This window comes from Periophthalmus magnuspinnatus, chromosome 24 (assembly GCF_009829125.3).
Source record: "Periophthalmus magnuspinnatus isolate fPerMag1 chromosome 24, fPerMag1.2.pri, whole genome shotgun sequence".
Taxonomy (NCBI): Eukaryota; Metazoa; Chordata; class Actinopteri; order Gobiiformes; family Gobiidae; genus Periophthalmus; species Periophthalmus magnuspinnatus.
The window spans coordinates 27,160,942-27,183,365 of NC_047149.1; the positions used below are offsets into that span (position 1 = coordinate 27,160,942).

The following is a 22,424-nucleotide window of genomic DNA, read 5'->3' on the forward strand; positions in this document are numbered from 1 at the left end:
GACTAGACCTAGAACCGGGACTAGACCGGGACTAGACCAGATACTAATCGATATGTTTATACTGATGTGTCTCTATGTTTCGCAAGTATAAGACTCATAGACTAGCATACACACACACACATCATGACCCTCCTGACACTGAGGGTCACACACATAAAACACACAAATACAACACAAAGTAAAACATTTAACGTGGAACATCACAGTGTGTGTGTAAAGTGTTTTTATCACTGTGGGATCAGGATGAATCAGATGGACCAGATGTTTTGAGTTTTTATTTCTACTGTGGAATTTTCCAGCTCAAACGAGACAAAAGAACCATCAGCCGTTTAAATAATGAGACCGAGGGTAAATGTAACAATGGCGCCCCCTGCTGCTGTGTGTGTGTAATGGCAGGTTTCACACAGACTGTAAGACAAATGTAAAACTTTTATTTATATTTACACCGTTGGTCCTGGTTTAGTCCGGGTTGGATCTGGTCCAGTTTCTCCTGAACTGTTCATATTTTTCAGATTCATTTTTTGGCCGTTCATGACCAAAATAAGGTCCGTTTCTATAGCGATTAACAACAGTAACAAAACATGTGACCGAAATTCATAATTATGATTTAAAACGTGCACAAAATGCTAACGCTAATGCTAACGCTAATGCTAATGCTAGCTCAGTTCAGACTAAAGATCCTGAGTTGGGTTCAGTGTTAAGTTCCATAATTTTCTCCCAAAACAACAAAATCTCCTGTTTTATTCTGCAAAATATGTGTCAGATGCCCTCCCTGTGTGTCCATGGACGGGTCAAATGCAGAGGACAGCAGTGAAGTACGGGTCAAATGCAGAGGACACGTTTGTCTCCAGTGAAGCACAGGTTAAGCATGGCCTCTGTACATTTGACCCGTCCTTCACGTTTGACCCCAGTGAATGATAGGTCAAATGCAGAAAGACACGTTTGACCCCAGTGAAGGACGGGTCAAATGCAAAGGACACAGGTTAAACATGTCCTCTGCACACTTAACTTTTGACCCGTTCTTCACTGGGGTCCAACGTGAAGGACGGGTCAAACGCAGAGGACATGTTTGACCTCAGTGTAGGAGGGGTCAAATACAGAGGACACATTTAACCCCAGTGAAGGATGGGTCAAACGCAGAGGACACATTTAACCCCAGTGTAGGACGGGTCAAATACAGAGGACACATTTAACCCCAGTGTAGGACGGGTCAAATACAGAGGACACATTTAACCCCAGTGTAGGATGGGTCAAATACAGAGGACACGTTTAACCTCAGTGAAGTACGGGTCAAATGCAGAGGACAGCAGTGAAGGACGGGTCAAATGCAAAGGACACGGGTTAAACATGTCCTCTGCACACTTAACATTTGACCCGTCCTTCACTGGAGTCAGACATGGACGGGTCAAACGCAGAGGACATGTTTCCAAACGGGGACGGTCGTGTGTCTCTGTTGGGAAACGTTTATGTCGCGTTAGAACAAACTTACAAACTCAGAGGATGTTACGAGACGCAGGAAGTTGATCAACAGTTTGACGAGAATCTAGAGCCAAGAGTCTCAGTCCTGAACATGACGGCTCCTCTGCGCCTCCTCCTGCTCCTCCTGCGCCTCCTCAGCATCAGTGTCTGTGAGTAACACTTTAAATGTTTGATTTTAAAACGCACCAGCTCAACAGAAACTCACTGGGTCATTTCCTCGTAGAGTTTTCCAAAAAGTTTAAATATTATGAGTTTAAAGGCTAACCGGCTACATGCTAACAGCTACATGCTAACAGCTACATGCTAACAGCTACATGCTAACTTATATCCATGACACGGCTGTTTTAAATCCGAAAAGCACATTTAAAACTGAAATCTTTTAATAACCGGGCAGCTTTTTCAAGTTTCAGAAACAGATTTTAAGATTTAAAAAAAAAAATTCCGGTGGTGAGTCGCTCCACAGAGCTGATCCGTCCTGAGATTTCAAAGGTTTAATATCATTTTTTTAATATTCAAAGTCTGTGGGAAAAAGGCCTCCAGATCCAGAGGGGGCGCTCACGGCTCCATGTGGAAGGTGGAACATTCTCCATGGAGATTATTTTAATGTCATACTGTGGGATATTCCATGGAAACAAGCAGGAGGAGGAGGTCAGGTCTGTGGAGAGGAGAGCCACAAGCCGCTTCAGTTTTTTTCCGTGCCATAAAAAAAAAAACATGCTTTTATTTTTATTTTCTACTTTTTGGCAGAAAAGTTACAAACTGTGGCTTTAAGGAAACAAACTGATGTCTGTATAAAACAAATCAAACTCCTCAGAACCTCCTCCACAGCATCTCCCACCTCCTCCACCTCTCTCTTCTCTGCTCCTCTCTCTCTCTCCCTGCTCCTCCTCTTCTCTCCAGCTGTCTGCCTCCTCTCCTCCTCTCTCTCCTCATCTTCCTCCTCTCTCTCCTTCTTTTTCAGCTCTCTGTCCCCTCTCCTCCTCTCTACTTCTCTCACTCTCTGCTCCTCCTCCCTTTCTCTCTCCTTCTCCTCCTCCTCTCTCTAGCTCTCTGCCCCCTCTCCTCCTCTCTCTCTCTTCCTCCTCCTCTCTCCAACTGTCCATCACCTCTCCTCCTCTCTGCTCTTTTCTCTTTCTCCACCTCCTCCCTTTTCCGCTCTCTCTCTCATTCACCTCCTCTCTCCAGCTGTCTGTCCCCTCTCCTCCTCTCTGCTCTTTTCTCTCTCTCCTCCTCTCTACTTCTCTCGCTTTCTGTTCCTTCTCCCTCTGTCTCTCGTTCTCCTCTCTCTTCCTCCTCCCCTTTCTCTCCTCTTCCTCTCTCTCCTTCTCGTCCTCTCTCCAGCTCTCTGCTCCACTCTCTCTAACCACTCTCCCCCGCTCCTCTCTTTTCCTCTCTCTTCCTCTCTTTCCTTCACCTCCTCTCTCCAACTGTCTGTCCCCTCTCTTCTCCTCCTCCCTTCCTCCCTCTCCTTCTCCTCTCTCCAGCTCTCTGCTCCTCTCTCCTCCTCCGTCTGTCTCTCCTTCTCCTCCTTTCTCTCTCTGTCTTCTCCTCTTCAAATCACGACTGTCACTGACCTTTTGTATCGTGTGTTTTTCACTTGTTTTTCTGTTTTTCACCTGTTTTGTTTCGTTGGATGTTTTGAAAGTCGCTCATAAATCATATATTTATTTATTTATCTATTTATTTATTTTTATCTATTTATTTATTTATCTATTTATTTATTTTTATCTATTTATTTATTTATCTATTTATTTATTTATATTTATTTATTTATCTATTTATTTATTTATATTTATTTATTTATCTATTTATTTATTTATCTATTTTTTATCTATTTATTTATTTATTTATTTACCTATTTATTTATATTTATTTATTTTTAAAAATCTTTTTTATCTATTTATTTATTTATCTATTTATTTGTTTATTTTTTTATCTATTTTTTATCTATTTATTTATTTATCTATTTATTTATATTTATTTTTAATCTTTTTTCAATCTATTTATTTATCTATTTATTTTTTATCTATTTTTTATCTATTTATTTATTTATTTATCTCTTTATTATTATTAACGTGTCATCTTGTTCTTCTCAGCCTCTGCAGCAGTCGACTCGGACAGATCCCGTATCGTCCATCGCTGTCAAACCATCTTCTGCTTTCACCTGTGGCGTCCTGAGAGCGGCGTCGACTTCGCGCTCATCACAAACGGACAGATGGAGGCACGTGACACGGAGGGGGAGGAGCCAGAGTGCAGCCTGCCAATCACACCCTTCACCGTCTCGAACTTCTGTAGGCGGAGCCCGTGTGAATCTGGACTAAACTGCGTTCATTTCACACAGATTCGAGTTATTGAGACGTATCCGGGACAGAGCGTGTCTTTCCAGTGCGTCCTGATGAGTTCTTTGTTTCGCTCCAACTGCGTCACAAACTGGAACCGCCTCTTCACTCTGACGTGGGTCGACGAGAACGTGAACCCAGTCGAAGGAGGATCTGAATATCGGCTAACGCAAACCTCGCCGTGTGACGTTAGCTTGACCGTTTCGCTCCAAAGCCCCAAAAATGTAACGTTTCATTGTTTAGCTAAAGCCAGAGATCGAAGATGGACGTCCCAGAAGATCCAAGTCAGACTGTCACGTGAGTAAAACGACCACATCGTCCAAACTGTCGCTCTGGAGTATAAGTCGCACCTGCAAAAAAACGCACAATAATGAAGAAAAAAACATGTATAAGTTGCTTTTTGGGGACATTTATTTTACAAAATCCAAGACCAAGAACAAACATTTTATCTTCAAAGACAAGTTATAAAAACAAAATGGACAACGACACGCTAACAACACGCTAACGTAACACATAAACAACGAACTTAGCGTAAGATATGAAGTCAGTCAGATACGCTACGCTAACGTAACATGTGCAGTTTATCCGCAAACACAGAGACACGAGATGTTTACTGTGGTCTTACTTCTTCACAGTTCAGAGCGTAGAACAAACACGTCAAATATAACATGAGCTCACATAAACGCACAAAACATAAACGCACAAAACATAAACGCACAAAATATAAACGCACAAAACTGCACATCAACGCACGGAAAATACACACAACACTTTGTCCTGCGAGTAAACAAACCACTGAAGACAAAACTTTATGTTCTACGTCTCATTTGTTTCTTAAATAGTCTCTGTCGGGTCAGACTTAGCATTAGCGTAAAAGGCTGAACCGGAAAACAGGAAGTAGTTTTCACGACATTTTAAACGAAACTTATGATAAACTAAACATTTACACTATTGTTCCAAATGAAAAATAATCACCTTTGTGGTTTTAAAAATGAACGGGAAATAAATAAGAGGAAATTAAATATGAAATGTGTAAAAGAAAATGAGTCGAGTACATTTTCTCACAGGTATTACAAACACAACAGTGACGCCTAGTGGTGAAAAAAGTGAAGTGTAACACGTAGAATCACCAGTGACACAAATGTTTGTGTTTCCTGCAGCTCCAAGAGGAAAAGGACGAGGAACCGTCATCCAGCAACCAGAACCAGGAGGTACTAGACCAGGACTGAACCAGGACTAAACCAGGACTGAACCAGGACTAAACCAGGACTGAACCAGGACTGAACCAGGACTGAACCAGGACTAAACCAGGACTAAACCAGGACTAAACCAGGACTAGACCAGGACTAGACCAGGACTAGACCAGGACTAAACCAGGACTAAACCAGGACTAGACCAGGACTAGACCAGGACTAGACCAGGACTAGAACAGGACTAAACCAGGACTAGACCAGGACTAGACCAGGACTAAACCAGGACTAAACCAGGACTAGACCAGGACTAGACCAGGACTAGAACAGGACTAAACCAGGACTAAACCAGGACTAGACCAGGACTAAACCAGGACTAAACCAGGACTAGACCAGGACTAGACCAGGACTAAACCAGGACTAAACCAGGACTAAACCAGGACTAGACCAGGACTAGACCAGGACTAAACCAGGACTAAACCAGGACTAGACCAGGACTAGACCAGGACTAGAACAGGACTAAACCAGGACTAAACCAGGACTAGACCAGGACTAGACCAGGACTAGACCAGGACTAGACCAGGACTAAACCAGGACTGAACCAGGACTAAACCAGGACTAAACCAGGACTAAACCAGGACTAAACCAGGACTAAACCAGGACTAGACCAGGACTAGACCAGGACTAGACCAGGACTAGACCAGGACTAGACCAGGACTAGACCAGGACTGAACCAGGACTGAACCAGGACTGGACCAGGACTAGACCAGGACTAGACCAGGACTAGACCAGGACTAAACCAGGACTAAACCAGGACTGAACCAGGACTGAACCAGGACTGAACCAGGACTGAACCAGGACTGAACCAGGACTAAACCAGGACTAAACCAGGACTAGACCAGGACTAGACCAGGACTGAACCAGGACTAAACCAGGACTGAACCAGGACTGAACCAGGACTGAACCAGGACTGAACCAGGACTGAACCAGGACTGAACCAGGACTGAACCAGGACTGAACCAGGACTAAACCAGGACTAAACCAGGACTGAACCAGGACTAAACCAGGACTGAACCAGGACTAGACCAGGACTAGACCAGGACTGAACCAGGACTGAACCAGGACTGAACCAGGACTGAACCAGGACTGAACCAGGACTAAACCAGGACTAAACCAGGACTGAACCAGGACTGAACCAGGACTGAACCAGGACTAAACCAGGACTGAACCAGGACTGAACCAGGACTGAACCAGGACTGAACCAGGACTGAACCAGGACTGAACCAGGACTAAACCAGGACTGAACCAGGACTGAACCAGGACTGAACCAGGACTAAACCAGGACTAAACCAGGACTGAACCAGGACTGAACCAGGACTGAACCAGGACTAGACCAGGACTGAACTCCTCCTCACTCAAGTCTCATCTCCTTCTCTTGTCTCCTCCTCTCGTCTCCTCTCGTTTCCTCTGGTCTCCTCTCGTCTCCTCCTCTCAGACGGGGCTGTGAGGCCCTCGGCGGTGGGTCCGGCGGTCGGGGCGCTCGGGGGCGTGGTCATTGTGGCGGCTGCAGCGTTTGTCCTGAACAGGAGACGAGCCGGACGTGAGTTTGTTTTTCTCATGATGTTTGTGTTTTCTTTGAGTTTCTGAATGATGGAACCTTAGGCCTGTTTCCACGGCAACTAACAATGTAAAACCAAATATTATGTCTTTGAACAGTCCTCAAAATGGCGCCGTAAAAAAACAGGAAACTGAAGCACATGAAAAGATTTTTCTGGAACGTTTTGAATTTGCATCTTTTATTTTTTTCAATCACAGAAAAGGACGAAAGAGAGAAGGAGGAGAGAGGGGAGGAGGGAGGAGAGAGGGGAGGTGGGAGGAGAGGGGGGAGGAGGAAGGAGAGAGGGGAGGAAGGAGGAGAGAGGAGAGGAGGGAGAAGAGAAGGAAGGAGGGAGGAGAGGAGAGAAGGGAGGAGCCTCCCTGACTCAGAATCAGACTGATTCAAAATTACAACCTGTTTCCGTCACAGTGACCAGTCGTGCAGTCCTCAAAATGGCGCCTGTGACAGAAGCAGAGACGTGTCTGTGGACTGTGCACATATGAAACTTGTGTCAGAGCTTTTGTAAAACTCTGAAGAAACAGACGACCACATCATGACCACATCATGACCACATCATGACCACATCATGACCAAACCTGCTCTTTATGACTGTTATGTACGAGGAGGAAACACTGGTTCAATCTCCACTAACCACCAACTGTGGTTTTGAGCAAGACACTTCAGACTTTTGTATTTTCATATAAAAACTATTCCAGTGATTTATGATGTTAATTTAAACAAACAAGACTCAAGGCCCCCGGGCCAAATGTGGCCCTCCACTTCATTTTAAGTGGCCCTGGACAGGGTGAATTAAAGAGTCTGATGTCATTTTATCAAGATACAGTTACACACATATTTTTACATCAGGGCACATGTGTTTACAATATTTGTAACGTGAATAAGTCATAAATAAAGAAACAGTTAATTAACAAGTAAAAAAGTAGTTATTTATTTTTCATCTGGCTCTTTGATGGCAGCCATTTTGCTGATGTGGCCCTCGGTGAAAATGTTTGACGCCCCTGATATAAATGGATGTAGCTAACATGTTAGCGCCGTGTTCCAAACAGGAAGTGATCATGGGCGCACTTCCTGTTCCACCGACTCTGGCTCATCCGTTTCACTGAAGCTTTGTGTCGTTGAATCTAACTCATATTGTGTTTATGTTCAGATACACAAACACCAAACGAGTCGGCCACAACCGCCAACTGTGTGAGTACTACTACACTACTACACTACTACACTACTATACTACTATACTACTACACTACTATTTTTACTACAAACTACTACGACTGTACCTGTGTCTGTGTGATACTAAAATACATCTGAAATATACCATTTTACAGCCAAACAGGTGGAAGAAGTACTCAGTATTGTCACAGATACCAGAGCAAAAAATACTCCAGTTAAAAAAATCACAAAAATCACATGGAAAATCTACTTAAGTAAAAGTATTGAAGTACTTAAATTATAACTGACTATATCACACAAACTGACTCCTGTATCTTTAATCCATGTTATAATCCTGAAAAACAGACCTGGAGTTGTGTTTGAGTCACACTTTATTATGAGTCTGTAACATCTACAAAGATCAAAATGCTCTGTTCCACCTTGTGATGTCATCAAGTGGTAGTTTTCATGTTAACTGCTCCTTTTACCTTTAGTTCAGTCGTAGATAAGAGACAACTCCAGGACTGAAATGATCCAGATGATTCTAGTGAAGGTGGAGTTTAAAAACACAGTGGAGCACTTCCTGTATCACCACATGATGACATCACAAGGTGGAACACAGTGGGTGATTTTTAATAATCTTAAAGTTCATTTTAAACAGTTTGCAGTGTCCAAAGTTACTCCTCAGTTACGTTATGGAGTTAAAGATTTCTGCTGTCACACTAAAGCAACAACGACTAGCATGCTAACACGCACTTCCTGATTATCGGACACGGGCAGCACACGCCGGGTTTATTATTACACGTCTGGTCTGGGCTGAGACACATTTAGCTCAAAAACATGGGGGGAAAAGTCACGTACTGGATCTTTAATTAACAGAGCATCAACCGATCCGGCTCTTTCTGATACCGATCCTGATACTGAAGCTTTATATATTTTATTTACTTTAAAATAAAACCAAACTGGTCCAAACATGTCGAGGAGCTGTTGATTATCTCAGACACAGCAGGGCCTCGAGTTAGCATCACAGAAAACATGGACGACATCATCTGCAAATCAATAAAGAACTTTAGAATTAGACACGAGTAAAATGAAGAGAGGAGGAGGAGGAGGAGGAGGAGAGGGAGGAGGAGGAGAGGGAGGAGAGAGAGGAGAGAGAACGAGAGGAACGAGAGGAGAGAGAGGAGGAGGAGGGGAGGGAGGAGGAGAGGGAGGAGGAGAGGGAGGGAGGAGGAGAGGGAGGGAGGAGAGGGAGGGAGTAGGAGGAGAGGGAGGAGGAGGAGGAGAGGAGAGAGAACGAGAGGGAGGAGGAGGAGAGGGAACGAGAGGAGAGAGAAGAGGGAAGAGAGAGGAGGAGAGGGAGGGAAGGACAGAGGGGAGAAGGGAGGAGAAAGGGAGGAGAGGAAGACAAGAGGAGGGAGAGAAGAGAGGAGAGAGGGAAGGAGAGGAGCGAAGGAGGGAGGAAGGAGTGGAGGGAGAGAGGGAGGAGAGGAGGGAGGGAGGACAGAGGAGTGAGGGAGGAGAGAGAGAGGGAGGAGAGAAAGACAAGAGGAGGGAGAGGAGAGAGGAGAGAGGGAAGGAGAGGAGCGAAGGAGGGAGGAAGGAGTGGAGGGAGAGAGGGAGGAGAGGAGGGAGGGAGGACAGAGGAGTGAGGGAGGAGAGAGAGAGGGAGGAGAGAAAGACAAGAGGAGGGAGAGGAGAGAGGAGAGAGGGAAGGAGAGGAGCGAAGGAGGGAGGAAGGAGTGGAGGGAGAGAGGGAGGAGAGGAGGGAGGGAGGACAGAGGAGTGAGGGAGGAGAGAGAGAGGGAGGAGAGAAAGACAAGAGGAGGGAGAGGAGAGAGGAGTGAGGAGGAGAGGGAAGGAGGGAGGTAGAAGAGACATGACGGAGGGAAAGGAGAGAAGGAAACACTCATGTACAGGACTTTAACAGCATTAGCCGATCCGGCTCTTTCAGATCCGATACCGATTCTGATACTAAACCTGGAGCTGTGACATCGGCCTGAGTCTCTGTTAATGAATAAAACAAGAGAAAAGAGAGAAAATGTTAACACCTGTGTGAGAAAAGTGTATAAAGTGTGTGGTGAGGGGTTTTACAGACAAAAACAGAATAATTGTACAAAATGACGCTGATACTTCACAGATTACGGGTTATTTTTAGACCGCGTCCCCGAGATAAACGAGTGTCCAACCAGGATATCGACGGAACCGATATTTAGAAGCCGATATCTGATCCTAATATGGGCCTGGTGCAGCTGTGCGTTTAATGACTCTGTGTGTTTGTGTTTCGTGGCGTTTTCAGGCGTTGGCGTCCGAGGCGGCGGGCTGTGATTCAGAGGAGGTGGTCTACGCTGACGTGATCCTCCCAGACTCCTCCCACAGAGCGTCAGCGTCTGTGTACGAGCCCACGGTCTACGCCAGTGTGCGCTGCTCTTAGCCCCTCCCAACCACAGACTGTTTATGTAAACGGACAGAGCTAACCTGCTAGCGCCGCCGCGTCCCAAACAGGAAGTGATCACGGGCGCACTTCCTGCTCCATCAACTCACTTTACATTGAAAAACTCGTCATTCTGGTCTTAAATGTTCGTATTAACCCTCTACATGATCCTGGGGTTTCTATTTTGAGTTGGGTTTTTTTTTCCTTTTTTTTTTTTTTTAGTTATTTTCAGTTCTTTTTTCTTCTTTTTTTGTCATTTTGAGGGTTTTTTGTGCTTTTTTTTTTGTTTTTGTTATTTAGTTATTTTGAGTAAAACATTTTTTTAATGTTTTGTTTATTTTTTAACTTTTTTGTAATTTTGAGAGTTTTTTTTTTGCTTTTTTGTTTTTTAGTTATTTTTAGTTTTTTTGTTTTTATTTATTTATTTTTATGTTATTTTGGGTTTGTTTTTTAACTTTTTGGGATTTTTTTTAAGTTATTTTGAGTAATTTTTTTTTGTTTTGTTTATTTTTTTTTTACTTTTTTTTGTAATTTTGAGTAATTTTTTTATTTATTTATTTATTTTTTGTTATTTTGGGTTTGTTTGTTTCTTTTCTTTTTTTGTATTTTTTATTTTATTTTTCGTTATTTTGAGTAAATTTTTTATGTTTTGTTTATTTTTTAACTTTTTTTATAATTTTGAGGTTTTTTTTGCTTTTTAGTTTTTTTTAGTTATTTTGAGTATTTTTTTTGTTTTTATTTATTTTTTGTTATTTTGGGTTTGTTTGTTTTTTACTTTTTTGTAATTTAATTATATATATTTTTTATTTATTCTGAGTTTATTTTTTGTTTTCTGTCTCCTCTCTCTGTCTCTGTCCTTCAGACTCATTCTGGTCTTAAATGTTCGTATTAACCCTCTACATGATCCTGGGGTTTTTATTTCACTATTGTGTCTGTAAATCAAGATATGAACATTAATAACAGACAAATCAGGCGTTTTCTTTCCTGGACGTCGCTTCTTTCCACCTTCGTCGTTCAGGTTGTATTTTTAAATCCTCGGGTGTTGACTCGTTCATCACATGAACTTTGAACATTTTACACAAATAAACACTTTAAATCTTCTACTTTACAGCGTGAATGTGACTCTCGCTAAACCGGAAACGCCACCACAAAGAGAGCGCCGGTCGTTTGCATTCAGAGGCACAAGTGTGAGGGGAGGGGCGCATGGAGGTCAATGAGTGGATTAAGTAGCTGCTTAAGGTCTCACAGCCACCAGAGGGCGCCCATCAGCCCCTAAAAATGTACAGCAAATAATTAAATGTGTTGTGCTGCACTTAAACTAAAACGATTCAGAAAACAGGAAAAAATCTGGGGGAGGACTTTTCTTTTTTTTTTTTTTTGAGTTTATTTTTTAACTTTTTTTTGTCATTTTGAGGGTTGTTTGGGTGTTTTTTTGCCTTTTTTGTTTTTGTATTTTAGTTATTTTGAGTAATTTTTTTAAATTTTTATTTATTTTTTGTCATTTTGAGTTTTTTTTTTAGGGTTTTTTTTTGTTTATTTTTTAACTTTTTTTGTCATTTTGAGGGTTTTTTTTCGGGTGATTTTTGCCTTTTTTGTTTTTTATTTTAGTTATTTTGAGGGTTTTTTTAAATTTATTTATTTTTTGTCATTTTGAGTTGTTTTTTTTTTTACTTGTATTTTTTGTTTTGTTTTTTATTTTGAGTAAATGTCAAATACTCATATACTGTATTTTTGTCACTTTTAGCATCTTTATTTGACATTGATGTTATAAAAAATGGTTCAAAACTAATTCCAGCCGTTGTAAAATGTAAATAACTGTAAATAATCATTGGCCTCCATCTTGGTACTCTTCACTAAAACCTCCAGACAGGCGCTCCTTACCTCAAATTATAAACACGTAAAATAAAATAAAAATATACCACTAGAACTTAAACAGATTTGTGCAGTAAATATCTACAGAGCTGTGGTAAAAGTGTAGTACTCTGAGCCCTCTGCAGTTTGAGTATTTTGTTTTATTTAAGGACAAATTCATAAATGTGTCAAAACGCTCTGTTCCACCTTGTGATGTCATCAAGTGGTAGTTTTTCAAAGTTAGCATCTACCTTTTACGTTTAGTTCAGTAGTAAATTGACAACTCCAGAAGCTGAAATGATCCAAATGATTCTATAAATGAAGGTGTGTGGAGTTTAAAAACACAGTGGAGCACTTCCTGTATCACCACATGATGACATCACAAGGTGGAACAGAGTGTTTTCAGTCTAAATCTGCAGGTTTGTGTGTTAAACGTGTGAGAATGAAACACAGTTGGAGCTTCTGTCTTTCCCCTGAGACTCTGAGTACACGTCTGAAACGCACGCCACACCCCAGACCGGCGTCTCCGAGCCCTGAGCACCGCATTAGCATCTTAAACACAGTGTAGCGGCTAAGCTAATCTGCACACCTAAAGCTGGTGTGAGGTGGAGAGGGGGAGGAGGAGGAGGAGAGGAGGAGGAGGAGGAGGACTGACAGACACTTGTATAGATCTGAGGACGGGCTGTTCAAAGAGCAAAGCCGCGGGGTGTTGCTATCGCTAACTCCGCTAACTGTTTAGACAAGTCTCAGGTGTAAACAAACAGGCTCTGTATTTAAAATGTGACAGAGTGAAAAGAACGACGGGTTTGTCTCTGACCAGTTTAAACATTAAAGACAAAGAAATCAACTTCAGGGGAAAGAGACGAAGTGTCTCAGAAGAAAAAACACATTCTGTTACTTCAGTAAAAGTACGAGTGAAAAATAAAAAAGGAAAAGTACAGATACTGAAGTAAAACACACTCAAGTAAAAGTACAGATACTAGAGTAAAATGCACTCAAGTAAAGGGGAAAAGTACTAAAGTAAAAGTACACAGTGTAAAGTGTACTTTCTACAGTACAGATACTTCAGTACTTCTGCAGTGAGTCGTTCTCGCGTCTGTTTCAGGTGTAAAATGTTCTCAGTTCTCACGTCTGACTTCACTTTTGTGATTATTGTGAGAAATATTCACAAAATGAATCTTCTGCTGTGTTTATTGAGCTCAGGATTGTTACGTCATAGCATAAAGTCTAATGTTAAAACAATGAAGAGTTTAAAAGTGTTCAGATACTACAGTGTGGAACAGAGTTAAGTACTTAAGTCAAAGTCTGAGGTATTGTGTATTCAGAGCACAGTACTCTGGACGTGTACCAGGATACTTTACATACTTAACAAAATACATTTACATGTGAGTATTTAGTATCTGTAACAAAATACACAAAACTGTGTTTAAAGCATCAGGAAAATTTAATCAGACTGAGCTCACACGGGTCCTGGTTTAGTCCTGGTCTAGTCCTGGTTTAGTCCTGGTCTAGTCCTGGTCTAGTCCTGGTCTAGTCCTGGTCTAGTCCTGGTCTAGTCCTGGTCTAGTCCTGGTTTAGTCCTGGTCTAGTCCTGGTCTAGTCCTGGTCTAGTCCTGGTTTAGTCCTGGTCTAGTCCTGGTCTAGTCCTGGTTTAGTCCTGGTCTAGTCCTGGTCTAGTCCTGGTTTAGTCCTGGTCTAGTCCTGGTCTAGTCCTGGTCCAGTCCTGGTCTAGTCCTGGTCCAGTCCTGGTCTAGTCCTGGTCTAGTCCTGGTCCAGTCCTGGTCTAGTCCTGGTCCAGTCCTGGTCTAGTCCTGGTCCAGTCCTGGTCCAGTCCTGGTCCAGTCCTGGTCCAGTCCTGGTCTAGTCCTGGTCCAGTCCTGGTCTAGTCCTGGTCCAGTCCTGGTCTAGTCCTGGTCTAGTCCTGGATTAGTCCTGGATTAGTCCTGGTTTAGTCCTGGTTTAGTCCTGGTCTAGTCCTGGTCTAGTCCTGGTCTAGTCCTGGTTTAGACCTGGTCTAGTCCTGGTCTAGTCCTGGTCTAGTCCTGGTCTAGTCCTGGTCTAGTCCTGGTCTAGTCCTGGTCCAGTCCTGGTCTAGTCCTGGTCCAGTCCTGGTCTAGTCCTGGTCTAGTTCATTACTTCACATGTTCCACACTGTGGCTTTACACATGTTTTTATCGACAGGTGTTTTTGTTTTTGAACCATGTTTTTTTACAGTGAGTGGCTCCCCTCTCCACAGATCTGACCTGCAGCTTGACTTTGTGCCTCGTCCCAGTAAAGTTCCAGAGTGCAGCTTTAATGACGTCACACTGGTTCATCATTTATTTGTTTTGTTTTTGGTTTGACGTCGGGGGAGATTCTAACCCGAGGCACCGTCGTGTCTGGTTTGGGGGAGCGGGGGCCAAATGCCGGGGGCCCCTGGAGAGAGGGGTCAGTGTCATGTGTGACCCTCAGGTACAGCAGCACAGGGGGCCGGGGGTCAGGGGTCAGGGGTCAACAGGCCCCGAGTCTGACCCTGCAAAAGAACTGAGAGAGAGAGGGAGGGGGAGAGAGAGAGACAAGGAGAGAGGGAGGGGGAGAGAGAGAGGGAGGGAGAGAGGGAGGGGGAGAGAGAGAGAGAGACAAGGAGAGAGGGAGCAGAGGACTTCACCTCCGTCGGCTCCTTTGCTCCACAGACGCGGCTCGTGCTGCAGAGACGAGGGCGACTTTAGTTTGTTTAAAGCCTCAGTGTGGGACTTTCTGCAGGATTCTATGGAAATAAAGAGTAAAACTCAGACTGAGAAACATTCTCCATAGAGACAGACGAGTGTAAAGCCAAACTGTGGGACATTACAGCCAAAGGAACGAAGGAAGGTTTGTGGAGAGGCGAGCTCAGACTCAGAGCTGGAAAAACATCCAGAAGTTTTTATTTGAGTTTATTATTTGGCTGAAAAGTCCCGCACTGGGGCTTTCATCTGGACCAAACACTTAAATACTTACTCGAGTACATAATGTTACTCAAGTAGAAGTACAAAGTCAGGGTAAGAGTACTGAGGTGAGAGTACTGAGGTAAGAGTACTGAGGTAAGAGTACTGAGGTAAGAGTACTGAGGTGAGAGTACTGAGGTAAGAGTACTGAGGTAAGAGTACTGAGGTAAGAGTACTGAGGTAAGAGTACTGAGGTAAGAGTACTGAGGTAAGAGTACTGAGGTAAGAGTACTGAGGTAAGAGTACTGTTACTGTTACACTGTATTACTGTATTACTAAGTAAAAGTACTGTTACTTCAAACTCAATATTACTCATATAGGAGTAAAACTCTGTCTGAGAACTACTCCAAGAAGTACTGCAGTATGAAAAGTTACTCGAGTACATGTAATAGAGTACTATCACGTCATGAGTCGTCTCATCGTCAAACCTGAGGCATGTCTGTGTCTGGACAGAGGTCGGTCTGACGAGTCCAGAGTTTAATGAAGGAGCTTTATACTGATGACCATGAACTTGAAACTGAGCCTGACCCCTGACCTCTGCACAGAGCCTGACCTCTGCACAGAGCCTGACCTCTGACCCTGCACAGAGCCTGACCTCTGACCCTGCACAGAGCCTGACCCTGCACAGAGCCTGACCTCTGACCCTGCACAGAGCCTGACCCCTGACCCTGCACAGAGCCTGACCCCTGACCCTGCACAGAGCCTGACCCCTGACCCTGCACAGAGCTCCTCCTCTGGCTCTTCTCTGGTTCCTGTTAGAACCAGAGTCTTTTGTGACCTGCTGATTTCACATTGAAATTGACCCTGGACCTGAGGAGGAGGAGGAGGAGGAGGAGGAGGAGGGGTGTGGGGTGAGGAGGGGTGTGGGGTGAGGAGGGGTGAGGAGGGGTGAGGAGGGGTGAGGAGGGGTGAGGAGGGGTGAGGAGGGGTGAGGAGGGGTGAGGAGGGGTGAGGAGGGGTGAGGAGGGGTGAGGAGGGGTCAGGGGGCGGGGCCTCTGTTCTGATGGTAAAACAAAAGCAGACCTGAGGGTGGAGGTTGGTGGAGTCTCTGACCTGTTTGACGTGTTTGATTTGTCTGATTCCTGGAGGCGCGGCCTCAGGGACCTCAGGACCTCCCCGCGGAGGAGTCAGTCCCGCAGAGACAGTCCCCGCAGAGACAGTCCCCGCAGAGACAGTCGAGGAGCGGACAGCATCATGGACTGAACGTCTCTGGATTTTAAACCTCATTTTAAACTTTCTCTTTTTGGGATTTAACGTGTTTCGACGCGCGCGGTGCGTCAGGTGCGTCAGGTGCGTCAGGTGCGTCAGGTGAGTCCTGTGGGTCTGTGGGTCTGTGTTTGGGGTCAGGGGTCAGACTCGGTGTTTGTGCGTAAAACCCGCGCGTCCTGCGGGAGTTTTGTGCGGACAGATCTGCGCAGGATTTAAAATGTAAAATGTGACATTGTGTTTATTTATTGTGTTTATTTATTGTTTATTTATTGTTTATTGTTTATTTGTTTTACACATAATGTCCCTGGATGTTAAAGTTTAATCCTCCCAGTGTCACTTTAGATTTAAATTAAAATAAAATAGAGCAGGTCACGTGATTGACCTGAAGCCTCGAGCCGCACGAGCCCTGATCATTTAAGTTAATTACATCATCATCTTCATCATCTTCATCACGAGACTCACAGGTTTTTAAAGTTTTTATTGAACCAAAGACAAAAGGAACGAAATGAACGAAATGAACGAAATGAACGTGTTTGACTCAGATTGGGACCAGTTTGATTTTAAGACAAAAACATAAAACACCTGAGGAAGAAGAAGTTTAGTTTAGTTACTCAAGTAAAAGTATAAAGTACTTGTTTTAAAATGTACTTAAAGACTAAAAAGTAAAAGTATTTCTCAGATGTTTCGTCTTATAAAGTTTCAAATGTGAATTTGATTTGAGATTTGAGCTGAAACAGAAAAACTGAATCTTTTTTTTTCTCTTTTTATTTGTATATTTTAGTTTAAATGTGTTAAATTAAACCTCAGAGCAGAACACAATCATACAAATACTTTTACTTTTCCTGTTCAAAAATGTAGTGGAGTAGAAAGTACAGATACTGCTCTCAAATGTACTCAAGTAAAAGTAAAAAGTACTACTGTAAAATGTACTTAAGTAAAAGTACTTTAATATACATTTTAGGTATCTGCACTTTACTTAAGTAGAGTTTTAAGTACCTGTCCTTTACTTAAGTACAGTACTTCAGAGTACTTTAGAGTACTTTAGTGCCTGGACTTTCCTGTGATTAGATTCATGTTTTTTTCATGTTTTTAACGATTCAGTAAAAATGTGAATGAGTTTATTTATATAAAATAATCTGTGTCAGTTTTTATGAACTTGATTAAAAAAACACTGAGGCTAAAAAGTAAATCTCATAAAAACATCGTTTTATTTTCTGTATAAACAGTTTTAATCAAAGTTCATGTTTCTTCTTATTTTATTTTTATTCTGTGTAAATTGTCGTTTCTTCTCTTTGACTCTGTGTTTGTTTCAGTCTCGTCTCGTCTCGTGGTCCACAGTCCGTCCCGTCGGGTGGAGATGCTGGAGCGCAGGGAGGTGGTGGTGTCTGTTCTGGGGGAGCTGCAGGAGGCGACGGAGCTCACGGGTTTGGGCGCTCTGACCTCGGTCGCCCTGAAGGTGGCGCCGGTGCTGGGCTCGTTCCCTCTGCCCCGCGGGCCGTCCGGCCCGTCCCCAGAGTGGGCCGGGGTGGACGCGCTGGCCCACGGGCTGTACCCGTCCGACGCCCCCGGGGGCCTCCTGCCCCTGAGCTGCAGAGGAGAAGGAAACCTCCTGTTCGACGCCGTGAGCCTCCTCCTGACGGGGAGCACCGCGCTCAGCCTGGAGCTGCAGGTCAGCCACAAGAGCGTTATGTTCAAACACTGTGCAAACAGGTTTGACACGTTTAACGTGCGACGGGTTTTACAGTAAAAAGAATGTTAAAGGTCTGGCTTATTCTTGTCTCCATGGAGATACTGTAGCTCTGCCTGGAATGTTCCACACTGTGGCATTAAATGTATCCGCCCATGTTTGGAAGACTCCTGGTTTTTGGAGGTGGATAAGTTTAATGCCACACTGCAGAATATTCCATGGAGACGAGCATGAAGCCAACGCTCCACCTGAAAAGTGACATAATACAGCTTTAAAAAGTAATGCACCTGCTGTGGTCACACGGTCTCAGCGGCCAATCAAAAAGTGGCGTTGGCAGGTTTAAAGTTTCTGCTTCAGAGACGATGTGACTCGAGTCTGTTTTGTTGTGGTTTTAATTAGAGATGGAGTTTATCGTTTGACCGAACAGATCGGATCAGATCAGATCGGTCATCGGTTCCTCTGGATTTTAAACATCGGCCACTAAAAAACGATCGGCCGATCTCTAGTTTTAAATAACAATATCATTTAATTCACCTTTGTTTTTTTGTTTGTGTATTTATTTATTTAATAGAAGACAAACATAGTGACCATAAACTGTGGCCTTAACGTTCCTTCTTAACGTTCCTGTCGTTGTTCCCAGGTCCGCACCGTCGTGGAGATGGCCATATGGAAGCGCTACTACCTCTCCGGAATGATCGACTCCAAAATGATGCTTCAGGCCGTGCGCTTCAGCCTCTGCGCAGATGAGTCCGAGGACATGCTAAACCTGCCCGCTAACGTCCTGGAGGCCATTTTCGACGCCGACGTGAAGGCGTCCTGCTTCCCCGGCTCCTACGCTAACATGTGGCACGTGTACGCGTTAGCTTCCGTGCTACAATACAACATATTCTCCATCTACCCCATGTTCAACCACAAAATCAGGCCGTACTTCCATCGCATCATTCGTCCCAGAACGTGGCCTCAGGATCACAAAATCCAAACGCTGCACGTGATGTGGTCCGGCGAGCTGCAGTCGGAGTCCATCTTTAGACCGGATCATTTTGTGGCGTTGGTTCAAGCTAGCAGCATGGCGTGCGGAAGCCCCATTAGCGATCCGAGCGCGTCTCCGGCCAAAAGCGACGAGATGCGCGACGAACCGCGAATGACCTACCCAAATATGAAAGATAAATACAACATCACCAAAAGAACCTTCTACAGATGGAAGCGGCAGACGCAGGAACACTGCAAGAAATCCACGGCTCGATACGAGGCCAAATATTTTCTCCAGGCCTGCTACAACGAAGGCAAGCTAATCCCGCTGCACCAGTTCAAGCAGTTTTTCCCAGAAATTTCCAGATCCTCCTACTACAACTGGAAGCAAGAGCTGCTCAAATCCGGGGGCCATTTTTCAGTGTCGTCCTCGTCTGGTGAGATAAGTCCTGGAGAAAGCACAGAGCAGGAAGCGTGGTCCTCTCCCGATCCCAAAGACGACGACATCGAGCAACACGACAGCGTAGCTAGCATGTTCGGACTTAGCATGGGCAAACCGGACTCGGAACGGGCGCAGAACGTGGCTAACATGCAGGAAGCTAAGCGATGCCTCCAGAACTGCATCGCGATGAATACGTCCTTCCCGTTCCGCATTTTCAAGAGGAATTTTCCGGGAATCTCAAGATCCACCTACTACAACTGGAGAAGAGAAGCCATGATGTGTGGCCGCGGTTACAAAGGCAGCGTTGGGAGCAGCGACGACGGCTCCGACGGCGATAAGAGCCAAAGTCCGAAGCGATTTTCCCGCATTATTCCCATCTTCAACGCCAATCCGATCCAGCCCCTGCGCAGAATTTGCAGGAGGAAGAACAAGAGTTTGCGAATGGCGTACATCAGCAAGAAAGAAATCCGGAACACCGCTAAACGGTACATCCTGGGATCGAAGTGTTCTCCTGCCAAATTCAAACTTAAATTCCCAAAATTGTCTCTTTGCTTCTACTGGCTCTGGAAAAACGCCGGGAAAGCGAGCTCCATGGCGCCCAACATGTCCGCCCCCAGCGCAGAAGAAATGGCCAACTCTACGGTAAACCTCGCTACGCCGCCAGTGGAAACCGCTCCCATCAACCAAACCGTGGGGCCGTACTTGGAAAGCCCTCCTTACCCCCAGAAGGCACCCATGGCTCTGCTCGCCGCGGCACTTCCTCCGCCCGCCGTTCTCTCCCAGATGCCCGCCGACGAGCAGATGTTTGGCCTGGATGTGGTCGCTATGGCTAACTTCAAGGCTAAAGCTAAACTGTTCCTGCAGCAACGTTTTGAAGAAAAATCGTTCCCGTCGTTCAAGGAGTTTCGTTCCTTCTTCCCGTTCACGCCGCGGTCCACCTACTACATGTGGAAGCGGGCTCTGTACCACGGCGTTTCGCTGATCCACGGATGAGGTGACGAGCGTCGGTCCGAGCTGAAAGACACTGTGTACATAATGAACTTTGACCTACGAACGCCGTTGTTTTTTTTCCCACGCTCAAAATCACCGCGTTACGTTTCCCAGATGTTCCTTCTTTGGGACACTGCAGGAAAAGTCCAAATTGGTTAAGACGAACTTTGAACTCTGACCTTTTGTTAGCATCGTTTTGCTAATCGTCGTGTTTCAGGGTGTTTGTTTGTTTCATTGTCGTTTGCAGTTTTTGGTTCATCAGTTGAATCATTAACTTAAATAAAACGATTCCCATGTCGAGTAAACGCATCTGAAAAGGTCAAAGGTTCAGCCGGAGTTTTTAATATTTTGTACTGAAGTCATTTTAATTTCATGTGTTTTTTTAGTGTCATGCTAATGCTAATGCTAATGCTAATGCTTGTATCTCCTGTTTTATGTGATTTTTTTCAGGATGAGTTCACAGTATTTTGAGTTTCACTGTTTCACCAAAGTTTGTTTTGCTGAATGTTTTTAGCTTCGTCGTCGTTTGCACTGATCGTTCCTTCGCTCCAAACGTTCCCTGGTTTTCGCACTCTTCCCTTTTAGTTTTTCGTATGATTTGTTACTTGAAAAACTCTATTTTTGTGAATACATTTGAAACTTCGATTCTGTTTTGTGCAGATTTACCAAACGCTGTGGGATTTTGGTATTTATTTTTGTTATTGTTGAACAGTTCACGAGGGGCTGGTGTTAAATAAACTATTGGCTGACACAAAACGCCGTCTCGACTCTTTATATGAACTTTAGATTATTTACAATGAAAGTCACAGTTTGTGTTTGATTCGTGTTTATAGGGAAATCTGCTTTACATAAACTGAATATAAACTTTATTTTTAACATTTTTAACAAGACAATTCAGATGTGATGCTTTTATAAATAAAATAAAAATAATTCAGAATGTTTTTAATATCAGATTTTACCTTTATATTAATCAGATAATTTTAATTGTTTTTTAGATATATTTTTCAGCTGTGGGAAGTTTATATATTTACTTTTAGTTACAATAAAAAAACAACAACTACAGGACGTGAACATAAACTTTATTTTGGAGAATTTTAACACTTAAGATCATTCAGGATGTTTTTAATTGTCTTTAAAACTACCTCAAGGTTTATTTCCCTTTATATTTATTATTTATTTATATTTTTAATCAGGTTAATTTAGTTTTTTATTTGTATTTTCCAGCTGTAATTGTGGCCGTGGTGATTTAGATCATTTACCACACGACGAAAAAACACCAGTTTGTACTTAAGTGTTTCTAGATGAATATTGTGATTTAAAATGTGTAAAATGTGTAAATTATAACAGAATGATGCACAGAGATGAGAACCATAGAGACACAAGCTCAACAGGACTGATTTAAAACTGAACTTTGACCTGTGTGAACCTGGAATATTCATATAAATAATGTTAAAAATGAGTCACCTCAGCCTCCTGTTAGCATGATTAGCATTATTAGCATTATTAGCATTATTAGCATTATTAGCACTATTAGCTGTTCTCTGTTAGCGTGACATCAGTTGCTTTATTTTGTTTGTTTGAGTCACTTTCTCTGCCACAAACAAAATTGTATCTAAAAAATGGACCAAAACAAAATAATGTTTTTATTGGTTTGACAGAATTAGAAAAAAACTAAACAAAACTGTCCTTAATGTGTCCTCGCATCTCCACAGACCTGACTCTTATTTCACCTGTAATTTAAAGTTTCCTGCAGGTCACATCCTGCATTTAGTTCCAGACTGTAGCTTTAAATCAGGGGTGTCCAAACTATGGCCTGTGGGCCAAATGCGGCCCTCAGATCAGTTTTTTATCGGCCCTCAGGCTGAACCGGCCCAACTGATCATAAACAGAACATTTAACAGCAAATTAAATTATTTCTCCCACTAAATCCTCAAACATCACAGTGACTCAGACTCAGATAAATGTGTTTCAGCCTTTTTCACACAGCGGCTCTGTCCAAACTGAAGCTCCGCACGGATCAGTGTGTCTCAGGTTTGAATATGTTTGAGACGTGGCCCCTGATAAATAAAGTTTGGGCCCTCGGCTTTAAATGTATCAGACTTTA

At 43.5% G+C, this 22,424-nt stretch overlaps 2 protein-coding genes across 2 annotated transcripts; both read left to right on the forward strand.

Moving 5' to 3' along the window:
* The first annotated feature begins 1,551 nt into the window (after positions 1–1,551).
* LOC129457393 (uncharacterized) lies at positions 1,552–11,311 on the forward strand. Its single transcript, XM_055232072.1, has 6 exons — positions 1,552–1,628; positions 3,576–4,115; positions 4,979–5,029; positions 6,504–6,608; positions 7,774–7,814; positions 10,075–11,311. Exons 1-6 carry the CDS (start codon positions 1,571–1,573, stop codon positions 10,207–10,209), a joined length of 930 nt encoding a protein of 309 aa, XP_055088047.1. The 5' UTR covers positions 1,552–1,570; the 3' UTR covers positions 10,210–11,311.
* A 6,278-nt stretch (positions 11,312–17,589) lies between these two features.
* Positions 17,590–20,323, forward strand: vrtn (vertebrae development associated). The gene is made up of 2 exons (XM_033990677.2): positions 17,590–17,901; positions 18,560–20,323. Exons 1-2 carry the CDS (start codon positions 17,590–17,592, stop codon positions 20,321–20,323), a joined length of 2,076 nt encoding a protein of 691 aa, XP_033846568.2.
* Positions 20,324–22,424: the final 2,101 nt, after the last annotated feature.